At 39.9% G+C, this 25000-nt stretch overlaps 2 protein-coding genes across 3 annotated transcripts in view; one reads left to right on the plus strand and one right to left on the minus strand.

Annotated features, from left to right (window-relative positions):
- LOC311044514 (mediator of RNA polymerase II transcription subunit 27-like) overlaps positions 1-10111 on the plus strand; it is a 55740-nt gene extending 45629 nt beyond the window's left edge. Inside the window, exons 4-9 of the mRNA XM_084056155.1 lie at positions 1983-2113; positions 3017-3110; positions 4653-4760; positions 5714-5755; positions 5977-6054; positions 9870-10111. Coding sequence (XP_083912281.1) covers positions 1983-2113; positions 3017-3110; positions 4653-4760; positions 5714-5755; positions 5977-6054; positions 9870-10004 — 588 coding nt within the window. The 3' untranslated portion in view covers positions 10005-10111. The remainder of the gene's footprint in view (positions 1-1982; positions 2114-3016; positions 3111-4652; positions 4761-5713; positions 5756-5976; positions 6055-9869) is intronic.
- Positions 10112-11838: 1727 nt separating this feature from the next.
- Positions 11839-25000, minus strand: part of LOC311044512 (H-2 class II histocompatibility antigen, E-S beta chain-like) — a 13900-nt gene continuing 738 nt past the window's right edge. The window contains exons 1-8 of one of the 2 annotated variants that reach the window (XM_084056152.1): positions 22260-22348; positions 20344-20598; positions 18621-18893; positions 16724-16940; positions 15790-15857; positions 15414-15527; positions 14493-14549; positions 11839-13931 (exon numbers count right to left, since the gene is read on the minus strand). In XM_084056152.1, coding sequence (XP_083912278.1) covers positions 14512-14549; positions 15414-15527; positions 15790-15857; positions 16724-16940; positions 18621-18893; positions 20344-20598; positions 22260-22326 — 1032 coding nt within the window. In that variant the 5' untranslated portion in view covers positions 22327-22348 and the 3' untranslated portion in view covers positions 11839-13931; positions 14493-14511. Of the gene's footprint in view, positions 13932-14492; positions 14550-15413; positions 15528-15789; positions 15858-16723; positions 16941-18620; positions 18894-20343; positions 20599-22259; positions 22349-25000 lie in introns of those variants that run through there. The other variant, XM_084056153.1, reaches the window with a different exon arrangement.

Consider the following 25000-nt stretch of genomic DNA (forward strand, 5'->3'; position numbering starts at 1 on the left):
TTATTGAACAGCCATCAAGGTTTAGAGCAGTGGTTTTCAACCTTTTTCATGCCAAGGACCCCTAAATTTGGCCGCGGACCACCATCTGAAAATGTTTTGTTGCCAGGGACCCCCAGAAGCAAAGATTTGAGTTAAAAATGTTTGCTTAAAAAAAAAAATATATATATATATTCAAACACATGCACAAATTTACAAGATTATTTTTTTTAATAGCCAAAGCTAAGTGGTTAAAATGATTGTACCGCTATGTTAACTAATTTAGCCGGGGACCCTCGCAAGGACCACCGGTGGTCCTCGGACCACTGGTTGAGAACCACTAGTTTAGAGTTGTGTATTGAACAGATGGGTGTGTTTATCTGGGCCGACTAGCAGCTTCTCTGACTAACCAGAGTTCAGGAGCTTATATTCACATGGCATGTAGAGATGGACACATAGCATTTTGTTCCTTCTTGACACCGATTCCGATAACCTGCGTATTGATCCATACCGAGTACCGACCCGATACCAGTGTGTAATTTAAACATAATCTAGGACAGTGGCTCTCAAAGTGGTGGGTCCAGGGACCCTCAGGGTTCCTTGAGCTGGGTTCCAAATGGACCCTTACAGGGTCCGTAACGGGTCCATTTGGTCCCATTTGTACACTCTCAGAGTTATGGGGGTCCCTGAAATTTTGAGAAAGTTTGAGAACCATTGATCAAGGAACTGTTATATTTTAACATACATGTTACTGTACATGTAGTGGTTGTTTTAGTCCACAGCACAAACCCCATGTGTTGGTCACAGAAAATAACCGATCTACAAGCTCTGTAGATGTATTTTTGGTACAGAACAGCAGGGTTCAAAGGTTAAGCATTAGTTGAGTTGAACTGATGTCAACGTCTTCAAACTGGTTTACCAGACACATGTCATACCAAATATGACCACTTGGTGTCACACTTGACTCAGGAATGTAATGAGAGGCATGAATAGGAACCAACAGAGAACCTATTTCTGTCAGTGTGGCTCTGAGTGCCAGAGCCACAATTCATTGTAAAAGTGCTTGTAGATCCGCTATTTTTGAATAGCCAAAGTTTTAAATATGGTTAAAGTGGTTGAAATGAGTGTGACACTGTATTAACACATTTAGCTGGGGACCCCCTGGTACCCCCCCAAGGACCTCTGGGGGCCCCCGGACCCCAAGTTGAGAACCAATGTGTTAGGCAGTATCTTATCGGCAGCTTTTCCGATACTGGTATCCAGGGCAGGAGAGATTGACACTAATATAACAAAATATTGGTCATTTGCCAATACATTATTTAGTGAAATAAATGGGTTATATTTCACAGATAGACTATTCTTATACTATATCAAAATAAATAACCTTCAAGTTAAATTCATTATTTCCGTGGACTTAAACATCTTTTTAGACTTAAATATCTTGGCCTTCCTGCCCTGTCATTTGGCCTTTGTGCCCTCAAAAACATTACAACACCAAAGGCCAAGTGGCCTTGCCCCTAAAATGACCAAATTCCAGGCTTGCTGGTATCTTTATCGTAAACGACTCTAATCTCATGAGCAACGTTTCTCCAACAAAGAACAACTGATGGAGCATGAGGGCTGTGTCAACATCCTGACATTTTACATGACCATTACCTGTCACACAAATGCGATTAATGATGTAATTGGGTTTTTGTCGTTGAACATAAGTATGTATAAAGATTACATCTATGTTTGGCTTTTAGGCTTTGAAGTCGCACAGGTGCAGATATGACAAATAACATAAATGTACAAAGAAAGGACTTTATGCTTAAAAAAAAACATGAATAGTGGAAATTTGCCATGCGTTGTGAGCTTGTAGATCTGCTAGTTCTACTATTTTTGAAAATGTTTGAAAATATTTCAAGATGGAAACGATGATGACGATTATGCAAAAATAATGTGATAATTGTGACGGCTCCTAATCAAGCACAGAGGTGAAAGTTTATATTTGAATACATTTCCAGCTCCAGTACCACGCTGGCCTCGCCTCCAGTTTGTTGAACCAGCAGTCACTCAAACGATCGGCCAATCAGATGGGAGCGTCGGCCAAGAGGCGTCCCAAAGTCCAGCCCAGTACTCTGGTTCTGCCTCCTCAGTAAGTACAGTACTACTTTATGGATTGATTGAAAGTACAGAGGTACACTTATACCATGACGCTAAAATGGTCATCCACACAAGTATGTGTATAAATACCGCCGATCAAACAATACCATTTCAAACACAAGTGACAGATTTTGGCTGAATTAACAACACTTGCTTTTGCGACGCGAGCCTCTCTCTCTCGCAGTGGTGTAAAGTAACCAAGTACATTTACTCAAGTACTGCACTTAAGTACAACATGAGATAAACAGTATAGAGACTATTATGTGCCGTAAAGGATCGGTATTGATCGGAATCGGATCTATTTTGGTGCTGCCTGATCGCGATCGGATCACAAAGATCTTGATCACAGCACCTCTAATTGGCTCTCTGGGTGGCAAACCTGGAGCCGGAAGTTCAATCAGTGTTGCCAGATGTTGCGAGAGAACCGAGCATGCTATGTCTATGGGTGAGGGGGGAGTAGGTTCAGCGAGTGGCTGTAGTGTCTCGGGGGAACATGTAAGGGGTGATGCTATGGGTGAGGGGGGAGTAGGTTCAGTGAGTGGCTGTAGTGTCTCGGGGGAACACGTAAGGGGTGATGCTATGGGTGAGGGGGGAGTAGGTTCAGTGAGTGGCTGTAGTGTCTCGGGGGAACATGTAAGGGGTGATGCTATGTCTATGGGTGAGGGGGGAGTAGGTGCAGTGAGTGGCTGTAGCGTCTCGGGGGAACATCTAAGGGGTGATGCGGGTCGACAGCTTCTGGTTGCTTTACCTGCCCCTTGGTTTCAGCTAGGCCTCTGCGGTGGCCTTCAGTGTTTCAATTCATCACTTTGATTTAATGACTAAGAATCGTGTGTGTGTGTGTGTGTGTGTGTGTGTGTGTGTGTGTGTGTGTGTGTGTGTGTGTGTGTGTGTGTAGGTATGTGGATGACGTCATCTCTCGTATTGGAAGGATGTTTCCTGACATGACCATCGAACTGTTCAGACCCAACGGAACATCGGCTGTATTGCTGGTACATACGCGCACACACACACACACACACACACACACACACACACACACACACACACACACACACACACACACACACACACACACACACACACACACACACACACACACACACACACACTGATGTTTAAAACTGCTCCTTTTCAGATTTCTCTTTTTTTTTAATACAATTCACTTTTGAGATTTTCCAGTTGGCCCTAATGTGTGATTTGGGAACCCACTGGAGCGGTTGGCAAACCCCGCCCCCGGAGAGCCGCTGGAATCCAGAATGTATATCTATCTAATAATTGCTTCTCTGCTGGCTGGCTATACCCAAAGACTTTATACATTGTGCCCAATACATCCACCACTTCAGTTTCTACGTGTTGCTGGTCCAAATATTCTCCTCTTGATCCACACTTAGTTCCAGTTTTGAGCCACGATTGCATCATTTTAACTCTATTTATTAGTATCTTGCCACCTTTTAGCTTGTTATACCAAAATACCAAAACGCTCGCCCCAAAACACAGTCGCCCCAAATCCGGCGGTATTCACCTGGTATTCCTAAACGTTACCTCAGTAAAACTATGCCTAACCTAACCTTATTCCTAAACTTAACCTCAGTAAAACTATGCCTAACCTAACCTTATTCCTAAACTTAATCTCAGTAAAACTATGCCTAACCTAACCTTATTCCTAAATGTAATCTCAGTAAAACTATACTATAAAAAATGGGGGCGAGCGTGTTTAGGGGCGAGTCTGCCAGTTACCACCACGGCCACATCACTGACACAAAGCCAACATAAACACGCCACTGACAACATATTAATAAACAGGAAAGCAAAACTTGTTTATAAGTTATAAATAATCCATAGAAGTATTTTGATAGTAGCCTATTATACGTTTTTATATTATTTTATGTCTCAGTTCTCACTTTTTGGGGCTATAAGTGAGGTTTGGACACTGACCAATCCTGCACCGTGATTGGCCAATAGTCTACAACGCTAACCCTGCCACAGTCAATGCAAATCTATACTTTTGCAAAGTCAGCCAATCACATTACAGCTAGTGGTGATGACACTAGCTGTAATGTGATTGGCTATAGTCTATAGTGGTAAAATATATACCTTATAACTAAAAGGTTACAATGTTGAGCACATCTAGCATAAAACTGAATCATATGTGTTACTGTGAGTTTGTGGGGGGAATTGTATGGGTTTCATATAACAGTAACAGTGTACTTTCAAACATGTAAAGCATTTATTTTCTTTAATGAAGAAAATACACAAATACTCATCCACGTGACGTTGTCAGGGAGACGGGGAGGGGGGTGGGATGGTCGGGGGAGAAGAAAACCATGACTACTTAGGAGACTATTTGTAGGATGTGTGTACTACTTCACCTCTAGTGGCTCCAATGGAGATTGTGTATCTTCCTATATTAACAATCTTTGGTAAGGTGTTGTAAAGTGTTGTAAAATGATGTAAACTTGTTTCTCTGCCAGGTGACTCTGGGTAAGGTGCTGTAAAGTGTTGTAAAATTATGTAAAATGTTTCTCTACCAGGTGACTCTGGGTAAGGTGCTGAAGGCCATCGTTGTGATGAGGTCGTTGTTCATCGACAGAACCATCGTCAGAGGATACAATGAGAACGTTTACTCTGATGACGGAAAGGTACCCGTCTGTCTGTCTGTCTGTCTGTCTGTCTGTCTGTCTGTCTGTAACCATAGCAACTGGCAGATTGTCAGTTTATTTGATCTCCATGGTAACGTGTGTCTGCTATCTCTTGGATCTTGTTTATTTGAATTGGATCTTGTTTATTGTCTCCGCCAGGCCGAAGGCATGGTGGAGAGTATGTTTTCGTTCCCGTCCCGCTGTGTGTCCCCCCCCCCCTAGCCAAGCTAACATTGGTCAAGCTCCACGTGACAATATGTCGTCACCAATGCTTTTGATTGGCTAGAGGGACGCATGACGAAATAAAATCCTATAAATAGGTGTGTCACTTCCAAAGACTATTTATGTCTTCAATAGCTTCAATAATCAATAGCTTAGACAGGATCAATCAGGAACAGTACTTTCCAGTACAAACAGAGATCACAGCTGAGATCACACAATGCAACTAACTCTCATTACGCAAACTGAAGAAGCAGGAAAACATCGTCTGAAACCTCATGAAGAAGCAAAGGCGCAATGCCGACAGCAGAAGGCCAAAGCTAAGAAACAGAGACAAAGAGCACTTGAATCCCTAAATGACAAAAAACGAAGACGAGCCACAAATGCTGACAACATGACACAGCAAAGATTGCTACATTCTCTGGAAGAAAAAGTACAAGAGTCTGTAAAGAACATCGAAAGGAATTTTCCCAACATTCCCACAAGATTAAAATAGCACAGGTCTGCTGGCGGAGACTTGTGCTCCGAGGAGCACATTTTCTAGTTTGATTATGTGTCTCATCTGTTTAAGACAGTAGGTAGCTGATATATTGTACTTTTACCTTAGCTCTAGGTATACTCTTAGTTGCTTGTTTTAGAAGAGAATGTACTTCAGACCTCTGGTGATTAGTAGTGTTCTTGCCTACCTATGTTGAATGCACTTATTGTAATGTGTATGTAATGTCTCTTCTCAGCTTGACATCTGGTCCAAATCTCAACATCTGGTGTTCCAGAAGGTACACACACACACACACACACACACACACACACACACACACACACACACACACACACACACACACACACACACACACACACACACACACACACACACACACACACACACACACACACACAATGAAAATCAGATCTACAAGAAGAAGAATATAAATGTTTTAGAGGTGAATGGTTCAGGATATGATCATCTCTCAGTGAAATGTGTTTGTGTTGTTGCTAGGTTACGGACCACGCTACCACAGCTCTCCTCCACTACCAGCTGCCCCAGATGCCTGATGTGGTGGTCCGCTCCTTCATGGTGGGTTATCAATACTGTTATCAATACTACTGATGTGGTGGTCCGCTCCTTCATGGTGGGTTATCAATACTGTTATCAATACTACTGATCAGTTATCATTAATACTGATCAGTTATCAATACTACTGATCAGTTATCAATACTACTGATCAGTTATCATTAATACTGATCAGTTATCAATACTACTGATCAGTTATCAATACTACTGATCAGTTATCAGTTATCAATACTACTGATCAGTTATCATTAATACTGATCAGTTATCAATACTACTGATCAGTTATCAGTTATCAATACTACTGATCAGTTATCACTACTACTGATCAGTTATCAATACTACTGATCAGTTATCAGTTATCAATACTACTGATCAGTTATCACTACTACTGATCAGTTATCAATACTACTGATCAGTTATCAATACTACTTAGGGGTGTCACGATACGTCTAATCCACGATTCGATTCGACTTTCGATTTTAAGGTCACGATTCGATTCAATTTTCGATACAATATATATTTTAAAAACGTCCTTTTTTTCAGCTTTGAGGGCTATATGATTATTAATTTAGGCTATTGTCTTGATTTGTAAAGAAAAACACGTTTCTCAATAAGTCCCTTTTATTTGAATAATATCAAATGAGAAAAACAAAAAGGGTTTTATGCCCTTACAACAACAACATTCTTGTGAAGCTCTATAACTAAATAAAATCTAAATAAATACAAAGTTGAACATGTAAGAAAAAAGGATCCAAAGACAACTGTTATTTGGCTACATGTTCTTAAACTTCTTAAAGTTTGTTCACATTGTTTGAACAGGTAAGAGCTTTAACAAACAAGACATGTGAATAATAAGCTAAGCCATACTATTCACTTTTTATTTTCAAATTCTTCTTCAAGAAGATGAGCATGTTGACATGTTCTGGAGTGAGGGCATTCCTTTGAGCTGTCACAATGTCTCCTGCTGTTGAGAACACTCTCTCACTTGCAACACGTGTTGCTTGAACAGCAAGATAATGTTTGGAGAGCTTTGCTGAATGTGGATAAGACTGCTCATTGTCTTTCCACCATTTCAGAGGATTTGACTCTAGAGGGGTGACTTTGGCCATCTTGTAAAGCTGAATCTCCTCTTCCACAACTTCAGGCCATGCTTTGGGGGCTCCTGCTACTGATGTGGTGGGGGCTGTGCTAAAGAAATTGCCAAACAGTTCACTGAGTGCTGTTTTCTTTGCTGGGGGGGGGCTCCAGACACAGTCTCTAAACCTTCTGCAGGGCTCTGGCTGGGCTCTTCTCCAGAGGCCTGGGTCAAAGGTCACACAAAACAGATAAAATAAATGAGAGGTCTATGCTTCCCTCCTGAGGCCATTTGTGGTGACATGTTTGGTGTGCTTACTGTGCTATCATGAAATATTAAAATGTTCTTTAAACTAATTATATCTTAGAAGAATTATATCACTTTTAATATTTAACATTACTTTTTTGTATTGGGTAAATCTTAAGATTTCTTTGTTAAATGAATTGACCACATACCTGTGTTGGATATATACAGTATATATGTATATACATATATATACACAGTACATACATATATACATACCTGTGTTGGATGCTGTTGCAAGATTTTCTCAGCCAGAGTTTTGAGGATCTCACTCAGAAAGAAGTCATCCAGGTGGGGGAGAGACTTGAACCTAGGATCTAGTGCAGTGCTCTGAAGTGTTGGGTCTGAATACCTCTCCTGCTATAGCAGATTTAATATCCCTCACAGTTGGTGAATCTGTGTCACTGGGTCTCATAGATGTCATGATTGAGTGTTGGAGGGGAAGGACCATAGATACAGTGGGTTGCTGTTCAGAACTAAGCAAAGTAGTGACTGTTTTCAAGGGCTTCAGTACCTCAGTACCTCGACCACCGCCTCCATGACTTTAATCTCTGCATCAGTGAGGGTGATGAGGTCCTTCACATTCTGTTTCACGCTGTCCTCTGTGAGAGCAGCATAAACTGCCACTTGCTGCTCTAAGTAGCGTTCTATCATTTCATAGCTGGAGTTCCACCGTGTCACAACATCTTGAATTAGCTTGTGAGGGGTTTCATTTTCCTTACAAAGCCCTAGGCACTTTTGTTTGCTATTGAAGACAGCTGCTGCAGTTGTACTGCGGTGGAAAAAAGCAACTATCCTCCTGACTTTGCCCAGAATACGGGACATCTGGTTAACTCCTAACCCCTTCTGTGTTGCCAGATTCACTGTGTGTGCAAAACAACCTACATGTGGCGACATTCCAGCCTCTTTTGTGGCATTTACTATGTTTTTGGCATTATCTGTTGTCACAGGGATCTTTGCATTGGGTCTGTCTAATTTCCATTCTTCTGCTGCTTTCTTCAGGAAATCAGAGGGGCGGCCATAGCTGAGTGGTTAGTGAGCCCGCCTAGGGAGCCAGAGGCCCTGGTTGCCCCAGGTTCGATTCCAGGCCAGGCCAGCATATGTGTCGATGAAATGAAATGTGTCCCTGAGCAAGACTCTTAACCCCTGATTGCTCACAGGTTCTCATTGGAAACAAGACCGCAAGGACTTTCATGAACGACCTGTTAAAAGGAATTATCCTTTAGACAGATGTTCACTTGTGTGGGCATCATAAATTGGGAGCGTTTGAAGTACTGGGCTTTCGATCTCCCAATTCTCATTAATGTAGTGAGCTGTTATGGTGATGTAACTCTCTGTTGATCTGGAGGTCCACCCATCTGTTGTTAAGGCAATTCATTCTGCATGGCTCAGCCCTTCTATCATTTGTGCCTTCACCTTCTCATACAAGGCAGGCAACACTTTTGTGCTCATATGCGATCTGCTTGGCATTTCGTAACGTGGTTCTAGGACACTGATCAAATGATTGAACCCAGTGTAACCCAGTGTTAACATCCCAACTGCGCTCGTTATTTGTTGAGCACGGGTCGAAAGATGTGGGAGTTTGGCTCTATAAGAGCCTGGAATTGTTGGCTGTGTCATCCTTTTACCGGCCAGATCAATGTCTTTGTGATGCCTGCGAATATGCATCCCAATATATAACGTGTTGCCTGAGCTGGGATACGGTACACGTGTGGAGCATAATCGACAAACGGTAGCCGTTTTGTCGGGTGCCCTCATAATTCACTGGGAAGCCAAAATATTGCCAGACTTTTGACTTAAAGGAAGCGGGAGGGTTTTTTAATTCTTCCGTTTGTGTATCATCATTACCATCGCTGGCTTCAGCAGTGGCCATGGTGAAATGTAAAGTAGTAGTACAGACGCAACGCTACAGCGGTCTCTCTCTCTCTCTCTCGCTGTCTCTCCTCCAAACTCCTCTGCGGTGTGCAGTGCACTGTGTGTGGGTTTGTCGTGTCGTCTTTTTTTTCCTCCCCCGTCGTAAGCACGCATGCGCGATGCACGGAAAAACACAACAGCAGCTCCAGCATGGCTTCACCCGGACGTGCAATCGGATGTGCGCATGCGCGGGAGTATTTTTTTTTTAATCACGATACGGCTTTTGATTTCGATACACTGTATCGTACGTCATTTTCGGTTCGATTTCGATACGTATCGAGTATCGTGACACCCCTAATACTACTGATCAGTTATCATTCATTCTGATGTGGTGGTCCGCTCCTTCATGATGGGTCATCAATACTGTTATCAATACAGTTATCAATAGTGCTGATGTGATGATGATGACAGTGTGAGGTGTTGTGAACATGTAGAGAACTTTAACCCATATGTAATATTGTGTATATGTTGTGTGTATATGTTGTGTATATATTGTATATAATATTGTGTATATGTTGTGTGTTAGACGTGGCTGAGGTCGTACATCAAGTTGTTCCAGGGCTCCTGTCAGCGCTGTGGGCGTTTCCTTCAGGATGGACTTCCTCCAACATGGAGAGACTTTAGGACCCTGGAGGCTTTCCATGAGACCTGCCGCATGTAGACTGACTGTTTCTTCACTGACTGTTTCTTTACTGACTGTTTATCTGCTGACTGTTTCTTTACTGACTGTTTATCTACTGACTGTTTCTTTACTGACTGGATGACTCACTGCAGACAGACAGAGGACAGACAGACAGACAGACTGACTGAGGACAGACAGACAGACAGACAGTGAAGATCCAATCAATCACCAAATTACTCTGTTGAATTTAGCTCTGTTTTGTTTACATACATTTTATATGAATAAAGTTTGTTTTGAATGTCAAGCTGATAAAAAGGTTCAAGTGTTTTGTAAGAGAGGAGAGGAGAGGAGGGGAGGGGAGGGGAGGGGAGGGGAGGGCCATTCCAGAGCCCCAGCACACTGGTCCTCATTTATCAACGCGGTGCAGACCAAATAATGGGCGTACGGCGAGATCACAGCAACTTTCTGCATTTATCAATATATCCTGACTTTGACTTCAGCCTAACGGCCCGTTCAGATCTCACGTCAGGTCTGAGGCTGTTGTTGTCTTTGGCTGAACCCGTTTGTTCCATCCTAGACCTGCAGAGCAGCATCGTCTGACCGTCTGACAGGCATCTGAACACATGTATCCACTCCAACATGTATATCTAACACACTAATAAATAATCCCTGTGAAAATATAACATTTTATAAACTCATTTAAACAAACTGCTTTAACAGTCATTCAGATAATATTGCAGATCTGGCTGCATTGGCTGTTTGAAAATAGTAGATCTACAAGCTCACAACGCGTCGCATCGCCATTCGCCAGGCGTTGTGAAGCCTACATGACTGCTTTATTTTAGTGTAACTCGAACGCACACTGCTCGGTATGGGTTAAATAACAGGGGGCGCCGTTGAGTTTTTCTCTGTGTGCTGCTTCATTCAATATATGTTCACCTCTTCCCTATAGCTACTGCAGGTGTAAATCAGTGTGTTGCCAGATTTATCAAAAGAAACAAACGGCCATGTCTATGAAAACAAGCCCAAAAGAAGCAACAAGGCTCAGTTTTACCACTTTAAATGGGCTATTTGAAAATATCAGATCAACAAGCTCACAATGTGTCACATCACATGTTGTGAGCTTGTAGATCTGCTATTTTCAAAAAATATTGGGGAAAAAAGTAAAATATTTTTAATATTTTTTAAACATTTTAACACAAATATTGTATGGGGATCCCTGGCACCACATATTGTCAGATGTGGGTCTGAAACTCTGCGGACAAATATGTGGAAACATGTGAAAAATGTGACTGATCCGTCTTGATCACTTGACTAAAGAGATAATATGTACCGATTTGCGTGATGTTTGGACAACATTTTGTAGGAGTAATATTTATTTTAAAAAGCGTTTTGCACAACCTCCTGCTTGCACTATAATAGGGCAATGTTAAAAGGGTGGCATTTGTTCCTCAACGTAGTGCAAATGTGCGTGCAACGTTTTACCGCAATCGGACACTGCGTTCATGCTTTGTGGCATTTTGTTCAAAACGGGCCACTCCTGCAAACTTTAGATGTCAATCTTAGCCAATCAGGATGGAATATGAAAAATCTAACAGATCCATCTTGACCACATGACTATAAAGATCATGTGTACTCTGAAGGAGTAATATAAAAGTTTGTTTTACAATGATCTTGAACGCTGCCTTAAGGTAGGACATGGAAAGGACACATGGTTCAGCACACCTGGGGAAAAACACATGTGGTGAATGTGGAGGTTGGCTTCTCTTGTATTTTCTCTTAACAGACAGTTAAGATAAAATACTGTATGAGTGAAATGTAAGAAAACATGAGGCCCAATTATGTTTCTTATTCCTTTATTGATATATTTATTGATATTGTGACATTCCATTCAAACCAAGCAAATTAAAGCCAAATAACATCTGAACTTCAAACCATTCATGATCAGGGGTGCAGATCCCAGGGGCGAAGGAGGGGACATGTCTGACATGTTCCTCCAATAAAGTGTTTTTAAATAAATAATATCATTCAAAATCTATGTTTAATAGAAGCTGATTCCACTTTTGAAATCATTCTCACATACAGTAAACACAATACTTTGTGAAGGTTTTGTTTTTGACACCCGTGTGTCCTGATCATCAACAACTGACACATAAATGAATCCACAAGCTTCATCATCATCATCACTTGTCCACAGAGCTGTTAACTAGTTTAATGAGTGAAGTTCAGCCAATATGAACGGATAGAAACACAACAGTGGAGCTGAAAAACGGAAAGAAATAATACTGACCAAGGAATATCTAAACTGTCTGAATTAGACACATATTGTGTGTGTGTGTGTGTGTGTGTGTGTGTGTGTGTGTGTGTGTGTGTAGTGCTGTGTTGTCTATTTTAACTCATCAACATTAAATCAGATAAACAGACAAAACTAAATGTTGTAAATATCATTAACTCAGTGTGTCCTGTCAGACCCCCTGCTGTGCAGATATCATCTGACTGTTTAGTTTAGATTTCTCAAATCATTTGAATTCAAATACATTTATTGGACTATTTATGTTTAGTTATGCTGCAGGACCACATTGTAAACAAGTGTTTCATTACGCTTTAATGTGTTATCCTGGGTTTAAGTTGTTTTGTGATTTTGCTCGTATATCTTTGACCAAAATCTAATCAAATCAAATCTCAAATGATGTGAATTAATGTGAAAGAATCAATGTTTGTAAAACCTGCAGTTAAGCATGGAGGCATGTTCATGTGTTTGTAGTTAAATCATGTGATGTCAACCTCTAATGGATTATTTACATCATAACATTATAGTTTGTTTCATGCATTGAACATGGATTTGGTGTTTTGTTTTTATACCAAATGTCAGACAAACTGTAATCATTGTGAACATTATTAGTTAGTTTAAAATCCTAGCGTTAACTCTATGTTGGTGATGTTATTGATGAGAAGATTCCTTGTTTGTGGTTCCCTCCTAAGTTGTAATGAGATCTGCTCCCCTGCTCATGATTACATATAAATCATTACATTTAAAAATTAAGAATTAATACTTAAAATGAAAATTATTTCATGCCATCAGTGTTTCCCATTCATTTCCTAGACTGTGGTAGCCCACCATTGTCTAATTTGGGTGGACCCGGGTCCACCCATCACCTCAGACCCTCTAGAGGGTTTAGGTCCACCCATCACCTCAGACCAGCCTAGAGGGTTTAGGTCCACCCATCACAGGGAAACTGATCATAACACATGAATTATCACACATTATAAATGATTACATAATAAATGACTTGTGGTCAATTATAAAATAATAAAACCTTTTTCACAAACATGACTGACTGACTTCCATTCAGATGGATATTAATATTAATGTTATGAAGAACTCTGATTGTGTGTGTGATTATTTATTTAATGTTTCAATATAGTGTAGAACTGAAATATTATATTTGTGTTTTCTGACGACAGAAACTATACAAAGTAATTTGATGAACCGCCCACACTAATTAGGACTCCCTCTTCCTTTGGTGTTTCGCCCAGGTGGCGCCCCAACCCCAACCCTGACCTTTAACCTCACTAAAACTACGTCTATAAACTTAACTTTAACCCTAAACCCTGACCTTTAACCTCCCAAAAACTATGCCTAAACCTAAACTTAACCCTAACCTCACCTCAAAACCATGTCGACCTGGGCCAAACACCAGGAAAAGACAGAGTCTGCACACTAATTATCATTAGCTTTGGCTAGCCAATTATCATTTTAAATTGTTTAAAGGACACATTTTACACATTGTGAAAAAGGTTGATGATGTCATCATTGTGCTGCTGTTGTGATTATTTAACAAGATTGATGATGTCATCATTGTGCTGCTGTTATGATTATTTAAAAGCTGAATGAACACACACGTATTTACTCCTCTCTACCAGCAGTGATGACTCTCTGCTTCTCTGAAAACACACCCAGGTGTTCTGTGAAAAGACAATAAACCAATAAGAATCAGAATGTATTAACTGTGTGAACATGTTAACACTTTAGAATAACCTTCCTTTATAATAGTAAATTCATCATTCTCAAATTATTAGTTGTGTTATGTGTTATTCATAACTGGTTAAATGTTTGTTAGTGGTTAATGATTTAAAACGATGCTATACATAGTTAATAGATCATGAACAAGTTATTAGTAAACTAGTTAAAAACCTAACCTCCCAGCAGCCTCCCAGCAACTACAGTAACCATCAAAGTAGAAACAACTCAGTCCATTCAAACAACATTTGACCAATACTTTGTCAATACATTGTCATCAGTGTTGTCTGATACAACAAATCATTTGATTATTACATTTGATTATTAGATTCATTATTATAATAAATGAAGCAGAAGACACATGTTAATGTGAATTCACGCGACCGGGATGGTTTACCAGGCTAGTTGTTTCACTTCTTACACAATCATGTTGTTTTGTGTATGTTTTATACTTTTATAAATAAAACAAAAAAACAAAGTTTTGTAAAAAGAAAGAGGGAGTGAACCTGGGTGTGTGGGAGGAGTCTAAAGATCGTCATTGGTTGTCGGCACCAGAATACGACCTGATAGAAGAAGAAGAGAGACAGTTAAAACAGAATAAATCCTATGTACTGTATTGTGTTTATTTCTCAATAAAATGCATAAATATACACACCATCACTGGGTGAAAAGCAATGATTTTGGGAGGGTATTCCTTAGGCATACCCCTGATACTTAAGGGAGTATGTGTGTGTATGCTGCCCTCATTCATTAATGTACCACCTCCCACATACCTCCCACATATTCAGGTGTATGTACCATTTCTGAGACCTTCATTTGCATGTGGTGTCTGCCAGCAAGACACACCCACCCCTCTCACCCTTCCACCCCAACCACTTCTGAGCATGTGCAGACAACTACATTTGATTGGAAGCTGTGGCTTATAACCCCACCCACCCACCCCACAATTTTGCATGCTAATTCTGGCATAACCCCCCTGGTTTATACCAATATATATATATATAACACAACAACACAACAACATTAGGGTTCAGTCATCAGGGTCACATGTTGCATCAGAACTAATGTGAACATTTGACTCTTATTTAGGACTAAATGTAACACTGATGTATTAAAGCTAAATGTAACAACATAGAACACACTTTGACCTCTAACTAAGTCGTCTAAACTGGTCTAAACCGGTTAAGGTTCTAAACCAATATAAACCAGTTTAGGTTGTGGCTTTACATGTTTGTTTGTTTGCATTTCTGTGAGGGTTCCACATGTCATGTGATCCTCTGTTGATCTGACCTCATTTCTTCCACTGGTAGTATAATACTTAATTAAATATGTTTATTAAACATGTTAATTAAACATGCTAATCACCTCATTTCTTCCACTGGTAGTATAATACTTAATTAAACATGTTAATACAACATGTTAATCACCTCGTTTCTTCCACTGGAAGTAGATGAATCCAGACAGGAACATGACCAGACCCAGAACCAGACCTGATGCTCCCATGGCCACCTTGTTCTTCACTGACTCTGGCGTGGAGAAATCTGACAATACAAATATTATATTAATGATATAATATGATATGATATGATATGATATGATATTATTTCATATCATATCATATTATATTATATTATATTAAGACCTTTTTAATCGATGATTATCTGCAGCCATTAGTGAACTAAGCTGATCGATGTTTTTACTTTCAGCAAAACAAATATACCTTCAGGTACAAATAGAGAATACTCCTTTAACCCTTAAAACAGAGTGTAGTGTAACACATTACAGTAGATTACAGTAACTGACCCCAGTCCATCTTGATAGGCGCGGTCAGGCTGGGATGTTCCACCATGCATGTGATCTTCTCTCCTGATCTGTAACACACACACACACACACACACAATAGCATTAGAATAAGTTAAGTTTATACTGATATTTAAAATAATCATGAAGTAGAATGTGTGTCCATGTGGATCTGCTCAGAGCTGAAGCGGCCCCTCCTCCCCGCCCGGTCTGGCAGTGAGTGAGCAGCTGTTAATTAGCACTAACATTAGGATAGATTGTGAAAGTAGCCGATCTACACGCTGAAACACACCGTGATTCAACACATGGATCCATTGGTCTTTGTTAATATTTTATTCTATAGAGAAAAAAAAACTTGTTTGACAATGTTTGTGTAGGAGCGTGAATGCCCCGCTGGGCTCTCCTCTGCTCTAGTGTTTATTGTGTATTCCACTATTCCCTCCCCATTGCAGGAAAAATAGGAAGGCAAGAGGCAGAAGAAACTTAGTAAGGAGATACACACATTATAGTGTATTCCTGTGTGTGTATTCATGTATAACACGCTCGTACACGGGTCTCTGTGTGCGTTCGTCATGAGTGCACGATGACGAGCTTGCTGAGTGGTTGTGTCTGGAGTGGACTGGTGATAAACATGGTCGGGACTCGGGAGGAATCGTGTGTGTGTGTGTGTGTGTGTGTGTGTGTGTGTGTGTGTGTGTGTGTGTGTGTGTGTGTGTGTGATTTAGTATTAGCCTACCAATTAATGGGCCATTTTCAGCAAGTGAGTAACACTTGTTTTCTTTTTAAAGAATATATGTATAGGTGTCTATTAGGTGTGTATTTCTATGTGTAGGTGTCTGTTAGGTGTATACCTGGGTGTGTACTCCAGGTAGGAGTGGTACTGGCAGTATCAGTAGAGGTGTGTATTTCTATGTGTAGGTGTCTGTTAGGTGTGTACCTGGGTGTGTACTCCAGGTAGGAGTGGTACTGGTAGTACCAGTCTCCATCAGACACATCGGCATAGGAGAGACCAGAGGTCAAAGGTTCTTGACCTCTCCACCAGGTCACCAGGATCACTTTAGGATAGAAGTCGTAGCTGCTGCACCTCAGCATGTGAGTGTGTTCACCACGACGAGGGGGAGTCTCTGACTTCAGTCTCACTTTGGGCTCCACTCCTAAAAAAGATGATTATTATTATCATTATCATTATCATTATTAATATTATCATTAACAGTCAGAGGAACATGTCATTATCATTAATAATTGTATATCATCCAAATGAGATCCAAATGATCCAGAAAGACGCAAAACACTTGGTCTTCAACCAGCCAAAATGTTCACGTTTCCCGCCTCTCCCCCGTTCTCCTCTCCCTCCATTGGCTCCCAGTTGCTGCCCTCACAGAGTACAAAACACTGGCCTACAAAGCAACCAAAGGTATGACACCCCCATATCTTCAAGCCTGATCCAACCCTACAACCCCTCCCGCTCACTCAGATCAGCTAACACAGGGAAGCTGTCTGAACCTTCCCTAAAACACCCTGGACAACGCTCCACACATCCTAGACTCTTCTCCCTTCTCTTCATTGTAGACCTGGCATCCTATAGTTTGTATAGTTTCAATGTACAGATAATTGTTTTGTTTGATATTATACTGTTTAGACTGATGATAGGTTCTTGGTTTACTTGTGACTATTTCTATGAAGTCAATCCCTAAAGAATGCTATTGGTTGGGTAGCTTGTCAATCAAGAGCAGGGGCAGGGAATGAATGCTATTGGTTGTTTAGCTTGTCAATCAAATCATCCCACCCCTCCTAGAGCATACCCTACTTAAATGTATCATCAGTTTTAAAATAAAGTGGACCATAGTTTACCAAAACACATATCATGATGATTGAAAGGAGACTTTAAACTAGCGACTGGAAGCATATAGTATTTATGACAATGTTTATTAAGGTAAGAAAATCAAGTCTAAAGTTTGTCAAAACCCATCCGCTTACATTGAGAGAATATTCTTTGTGACACCAGCAGGGGTAAAACAGTGACACTACAGGTCATTCATATGAACTGTCTCTTCAGTATTAGAGTCAATGTAAAAATATCAAGCTGGCCCCTTGGTGACACCACATGTTGTGAGCTTGTAGATCTGCTATTTCCACTGTGTGACAGCATGTTAGGATACAATATAAATCAGGCTTTAGTGTTTAAGAGGATCTGAAATGTTTCTGAGAATATTAACACATTCAATCCAGGAAAGCATCTGTGTCATTTTAGATTTCTTTGGCTATATAAAAAAAAAATAGCAGATCTACAAGCTCATAGCGCGGCACTCGGTGCCGCGCTATGAGCTTGTAGAGCTGCTATTTCTTTTAAATCGTGAGAATGTGTGCAAAGGTTGTGAAATATGTTGTTCCAGGGACCCCCAGAAGCAAAGATTTGAGTTACAAATGTTCCTTTTAAAATATATACATTCAAGGATTTGCACACATTTTCAAAAATCTTCTAAAATAGCCAAAGAAATCTAAAATGACAGAGATGCTGAAATGTTGACAGAGCCTAATGACAGAGTTGACTAACCCTAATGTTGACTAACCCTAATGACAGAGATGCTGAAAATGACATTCAATCCCCGGATTGAATGTTTGTTTTTTAGAGAGAGGGATAGGGAAAGTATAGCGTGACCCCAGCCTGGGCTGCCTGGACCGTCACGCTACGGCCCAGACAAAGGGATGTTTTATAATCATTATCAGATCAATATTAACACCATTAATCATCTCTGAATAGAATGATTTATTATGATGTCATGTTATAGTTTATGAGGTGATGAGTGTTGAGTGCTGCTCTGAGATCAGCTCACCTCTCTTGTTCAGAACATTGGAGTAGGAGATCTCAATGTTGTGTTTGCAGTATCTCTCTCGTTCTGCTCTGATCCAAGCCAGTTCTCTAGGATCTTTATTCATGCGCTCTGCGTTCTTCACACCAAACTCAGTGTATCCAACATACTGATCTACTCTACTGTCCCACCTGAGGAACTCATCACCATCGAAATTCATTGAGTATATGTACTGTATGTCCTTCAGCTCACTGGAGTTAAACACACAGCGGGTAGCCTCATAGTACACATATCCATCTGGAAATAGACAATTAAAAATGTTCAGTTTTATTATCATCTGTATTATATCAACACTAGGCTAACTGCCCCCTATAGGCCAAATATGTCACTACATAAAGTCTAAAATAGGTTCATGTGTGTGTGCGTGTGCCTGTGCGTGTGTTTGTGTGTCTGTGTGTCTGTGTCTGTGTGTGTGTAATAGGAGGCAGGCGGGGCTACTAGCAGCAAGTGGTGGAAAAAGTACTCAAATGTTTTACTTAAGTAAAAGTATCAATTCTGCAATATAGAAATACTCTGTTACAAGTAAAAGTCCAGAATTCAAAATGTACTTGAGTAAAAGTACAAAAGTAAAATATACTTAAAGTATCGAAAATAAAAGTACTCATTGTGCAGAATGTCCCATTTCAAGTTTTCAAATGTATGAAAATCCTTTGAAAATAGCAGATCTACAAGCTCACAATGCGTCGCATCACGACACATTGTGAGCTTGTAGATCTGCTATTTTCAAATGGCCAAAATGTATATAGGGCTGAAGTGGTTAATGAATGTTTTGTAATAATAATCTAAATCTACAAACCTTAAGGTCGACTAACAAAAGGTCTAGAGGTGACCGAGCCTTCACTGTGGCCGCCTCGAGGCTCTGGAATAGCTTTCCTTTTAAGAGCCTCTCAGTCCATAGACATTTATAAATCACTATTAAAGACCTACTTCTTTTCCCTGGCCTTTGAACACAGTTAAACAGTTACATCACAACCATTGTCTCTACCTCACTATTTTCTGCTATGCATATTTTTACACTGTATGAACTGTAACATTGTTGTTTTGATGTGTTGTGCCTCTTTGGTTGGCCTTGGTCATTGTAATGTGCTCTATAAATAACATTTGAGTTGAGTTGAGTGTCATTTTTTTTATTTCTTTGGCTATTCAAAAATAGCAGATCTACAAGCTCATATGTGGCACGTTCGGTGCCGCGCTATGAGCTTGTAGATCTGCTATTTTTGAAAAATCATGAAGGTTTGCGCAAATCTTTGAATATATACTGCTCTAAATAATGAAGGGAACAGTTTGATGCCTTAATTCTTTTGAGCAGTTTGTGTTAGCAGTATGTACACAGTTCATGAAAACTCAAAATAAATAAGGGATCAAAGTGTTCCCTACATTTCTTTGAGCAGTTATATATACTTTTAAAGCAAACATTTGTAACTCAAATCTTTGCTTCTGGGGATTCTACAAATGTCTTCTAAATCCTAACAGTTAAAAATAAATAAAAAAATAGCAGATCTACAAGCTCATAGCGCATCAGTCGGTGCCGCGCTATGAGCTTGTAGATCTGCTATTTTTGAACAGCCAAAGAAATCTAAAATGACACATATGTGTTCCCGGATTGAATGGGTTAAACATTTTCATTAATGTTAAATATATTAAACCGTTTTAGTAAATAACTATTGTGTTCATAGTATTCATGTACCTTTCACTGGTGGTTTCTTCAAGATAGTGAGAATGATGTCCAGCTGGGCTTTGCAGTACTGCTGATCACCCACAGCTCTTGCATAACCTCCTGGGTTGGTCATTGGATCTACAAACGGAGGCTGAGGCGCCATCAGCTTCCCTTTGTTGTAGTCTGCGTAGAACACCACTTCACCATCCAGTCCATGCATCCACTCTTTATATGAGTCTTTAACTGTGTCTGAACAGCCAAGGAGTTGAATGGTCTCATGGAACACTGGAGATAAAACAAAGATGACATTATATTCAACAACAATCATCATCATCATCATCATCATCATCATCATCATCATCATCATGTTAAACAGTCATGTTTGGTTCTAAAGGTGAATATTAGAAGTATCTTCCTGTCAAACATTTTATTCAACAGATTTAAATGTTTTTATAATATTATGAAACAGATTCATAATGATTTATTTCAGGATGTGAACATAACATTATATAATATAATGTAATATAATATACAGTGTTGGAAAAAGTACTCTAATGTTTTACTTAATTAAAAGTATCAATACTGCAATGTAGAAATACTCTGTTACAAGTATAAGTCCAGAATTTTTTATTTACTTGAGAAAAAGTACAAAAAGTATTGGTGTCAAAAGTGTATGTTTTGTAATCAAAATCTCCAAAGTAACTAGTAACTAAAGTTTTCAAATAATTGTAGTGGAGTAAAAGTAATATATTTGCCTCTGAGATGTGGTGGAGTAGAAGTAAAAATACTGAAAATTGTACTTAAGTACAGTACTTGAGTAAATTGTTGAAAATATTGCTGAATTATGCTGAAGTACAAGACACATCTTGGGGGAAATTTAACCCAGTTTAACCCCCCCCCCCCCTCCCCCAGTAAGCCCATATATGGCCATGCTGATAAAGTCGGTGCAAGGTGCAAAGTAAGCGTTTTTTGTGTGTGGGTGGCTGTTGAAAAAGACACAAAAGGCACATACACACACACTGACTTCTAAGAATCACGCCTACGTGCACACACATACACACACACTGACTTTCTTAACTTTCAAAGAATCACCAACGTGCACACCTAGGTGTGCACACACATACACACATTATTATACTCTGCTCTTGGACACTGAACGGTTGGGGGTCAAGTTGACATTTCTTCTGAAGCAGACCAGTAGATTAAAGAGGTCCCTCTGTCCTCTGCTCTTCTTATAACTGTGATATCTCCAGGTCCATGTTGTGTCTTAAGTCAGGGACTGGACTACTGGGGGAGGTTTAGTTGTTAAGGGGTCTACGGATGGTGACCAGACTTAGACCAGAAATTAGCCCTAAATTCCCTGAAGGCCACAGGCCTGCTAACGTGGTTGAGTGCTGGTTGCTTGTTTCTCTCACAGAATCTGGCAACACCGAGGACTAGCTTCATGTCGTTCTGCATGAACGGTAGCTCATAAGGGACATTCAGTGCATGTTTGAGTGTCAGGACACTGCATAATGACAATTAGTGGGAAAAAAACGAACTTTGGAGCTGCTAAAATAGGCATTACTCCATTATGCCAGTGGAAGGGGTCTCCACAATGGACAACAGGGGCTTCTATTGAAAAAGTCAACTGCCCCTGGTATGTTGGTGAGTGATTAGCGACACATCAAAGCAAACACCTAAAATGACTGAAACTCTCCTTTAAAGCAAACATTTTTTACTCAAATCTTTGCTTTTGGGGGTCCCTGGAACTGAATATTTTGAGATGGGGTTCCGTGGCCATATACATATCATTTTGGGGGTCCTTGACATGAAAAAGTTTGAGCACCACTGATATAGAAACATATGTTTTTAAGAAAACTGTTGGGATTTAGAAGACAATTTAGCAGAATCGGATCCTCAGGCCTCAATGGGTTAATTTAATAACATAAATATAATGTACTTACTTCCTGGGATCGCTTTGACATGAAGTACAGAGGAGAGGATGAGGAGGGTGGCTGTAATCTTCATCATCACTGATCAGAACTGAACTGAATTTAACAGATGAGAATAAACAGATGAGAATAAACAGATCAGAACTAGAAAAAGTGCTCCTGGAAGCACAGGTGTCCGACAGGTCAGGTAGGTTATTGTGGCCCAGCAATGTTCGGAATTCGCCAACCAGGCTGGAATGTGTAAAATCAGGCGGATCGGACAGATCCGTCTTGATCACTTAACTAAAGAGATCATTTGTACTGATTTGTGTGATGTTTGGACAACATTTGTAGGAGTAATATTTAAAAAATAATAATAATCGGCCTCCTGGTGGCGCTATTATAGGGCAATGTTGAAAGGGTGGCATTGGTTCCTCAACGTAGTGTGAATATGAGTGCAAAGTTTCACCGCAATCGGACGCTGCGTTCAGGATTTGCAACATTTTGTTCAAAACGGGCCACTCCTGCAAACTTTAGATGTCAATCTTAGCCAATGAGGATGGAATATGAAAAATCTAACAGATTCGTCTTGATCAAATAACTATAGAGATCATGTGTACCGATTTGTGTGAAATTTGGATAAAATCTGAAGGAGTAATGTAAAAAAAATGTTTTATATAAGTCGGCCTCCTGGTGGCGCTATAAAAGCCAGATGTGAAAAATGCAGGGCAAAGGTTTTCCTTGCCCTCTAGGGCGTGCGCAAACAAAGTTTTACACAGATTTGTGCAGTTATAGGTAAAAATACGAATCGGCCTGTTATAGCGACACCATGAGGCTGATTTGAAAAATTTCAAGTAGCATTTCTTTCTCTGCTTAGTGGGAATGTGCGTGCAGAATATCACGGAAATTGCATGCACTCCTGCAAACTTTGGAAGCCATTTTTATCCAATCAGGATGGAATATGAAAAATCTGAAATACCCGTTTCGTTTGATGACTATAGAGATACTGTGTACCGATTCGCGTGACGTTTGGACAAAATCTAACGGAGTACTTTAAAAAAAGGTTCTTTGCAAAAAGCGGCCTCCTGGTGGCGCTATAACAGGCCCATGTGAAAAAAATAGGGCAGAGGGTCTGAATTGGCATCCAGGGAGTGTGTGTGCACAGTTTCGCTGTGATCAAGGCAACGGAGCCAGAGATTAAATACACATTGACATGTTGTCATGTCATATGAAAGCAGGAATCATAACTACACATTGACATGTTGTCATGTCATATGAAAGCAGGAATCATAACTACACATTGACATGTTGGTTGTACAGTTTGACCCACCAGTTTAGGAGATATGGCTTATAGAGTGATGTGTAGCAGAGATACAGAGAGCTGAATAAACAGAACCTGAAAGGTTCACTTCTGTGATCTGTGACATTTTAACACCTATCCCAGAATGCATTGCTTGAAAGGTGGGGATCTGAGAGGGCCCAGGTAGATGACAATTACAGCCACCACAATCTGATGGATAGGACCCTGCTAACCCTAACCTCTTGGCCACGTTTATGGCCAAAAACTAAGGGTTGGAATGGATTCAGGACCCCTGAAAACTTATAACTAGACATCCCAATTTGAATTGTTCCAGGTTTTTTTCCAGGCCCTCCGGGTACCCCAACTTTGATTGGCTCACACAAAGTATCCCAAGGGAGTTGGGTTGGAACAAATTGAGAGGTGTTTGTAGATACCTTTATGAACATGTTTGTGAAGAAAGCTGTATGTATATTTGATATGTCAATATAACAGTACGTTATTCAGTATATAATCAACAGACATAATGTGTATTTATATTAATAACAATATAGATATATATTTTATTTATCAACAGATACACATGTATAACAATATGAATATACTGTATGTTTTAATAATATAAATATAACAATATAAATATAATCTAATATATTACAGATAAACAGATCAGAATAAACAGATCAGAATAAACAGATGTTTACCTCAAGAGAAGTTCTGGAGTCTGAAAGAGAATGAAGGAGGACTCGTTTTATAGTTTAGAAGAATCAGCCAATCAGATTAAAGATATGATGTTACATCATCTGTTTCCAGAAAGACGACAGAGTGGATTATTGCACATACTCATGTATATAGCTGCTGCTTATGAACCTTATGTCTCCTTATGTACATACTGTACCTTATGTACATACTGTACCTTATGCACCTTATGTCTAACCCAGGGGTCATTAATATGTCCGTACACAGACAAATGTGTCCGTGTCAAATTCTTCATTTACACACCATTATAATGTTCTTATTTTAATCATAAGACCCAATTACTGAATGTCAAGTCTCTGGGTTTTCTTCAGAATATGTATGGCTCTGATTTACTACGACACTATATATGACACATTAGGAGTCCTACTAGTGGTTCTCAAATGTTTTATTTGCAAGGACCCCCATAACTCTGAGAGTGTACAAATGGAACCAAATGGACCCGTAAATATCTGGTCACTTCAGAAGAGAAAACCCAAATAAAATGCTCTCCACTCCACTGGTCTACTCTGCACATATGTATTATTATGCAGGGTGACAAGGGGGTGTGGTCTCTGAAGACCATATTCACACGGCGGCCATTTTATTATTAAGTTAATGAAATGCCACCCCGTTTCTTCAATGCAAAATGACAAAATGGCCGCCATGTGAATATGCTCTATTATTTCCAATTCCATAGTGTAAAATAATACCAGTCAGAGTTCCATAGTTTTTGTGTCCA

Source organism: Gymnoscopelus microlampas (genome assembly GCF_963454915.1).
Source record: "Gymnoscopelus microlampas genome assembly, chromosome: 4".
NCBI lineage: Eukaryota > Metazoa > Chordata > Actinopteri > Myctophiformes > Myctophidae > Gymnoscopelus > Gymnoscopelus microlampas.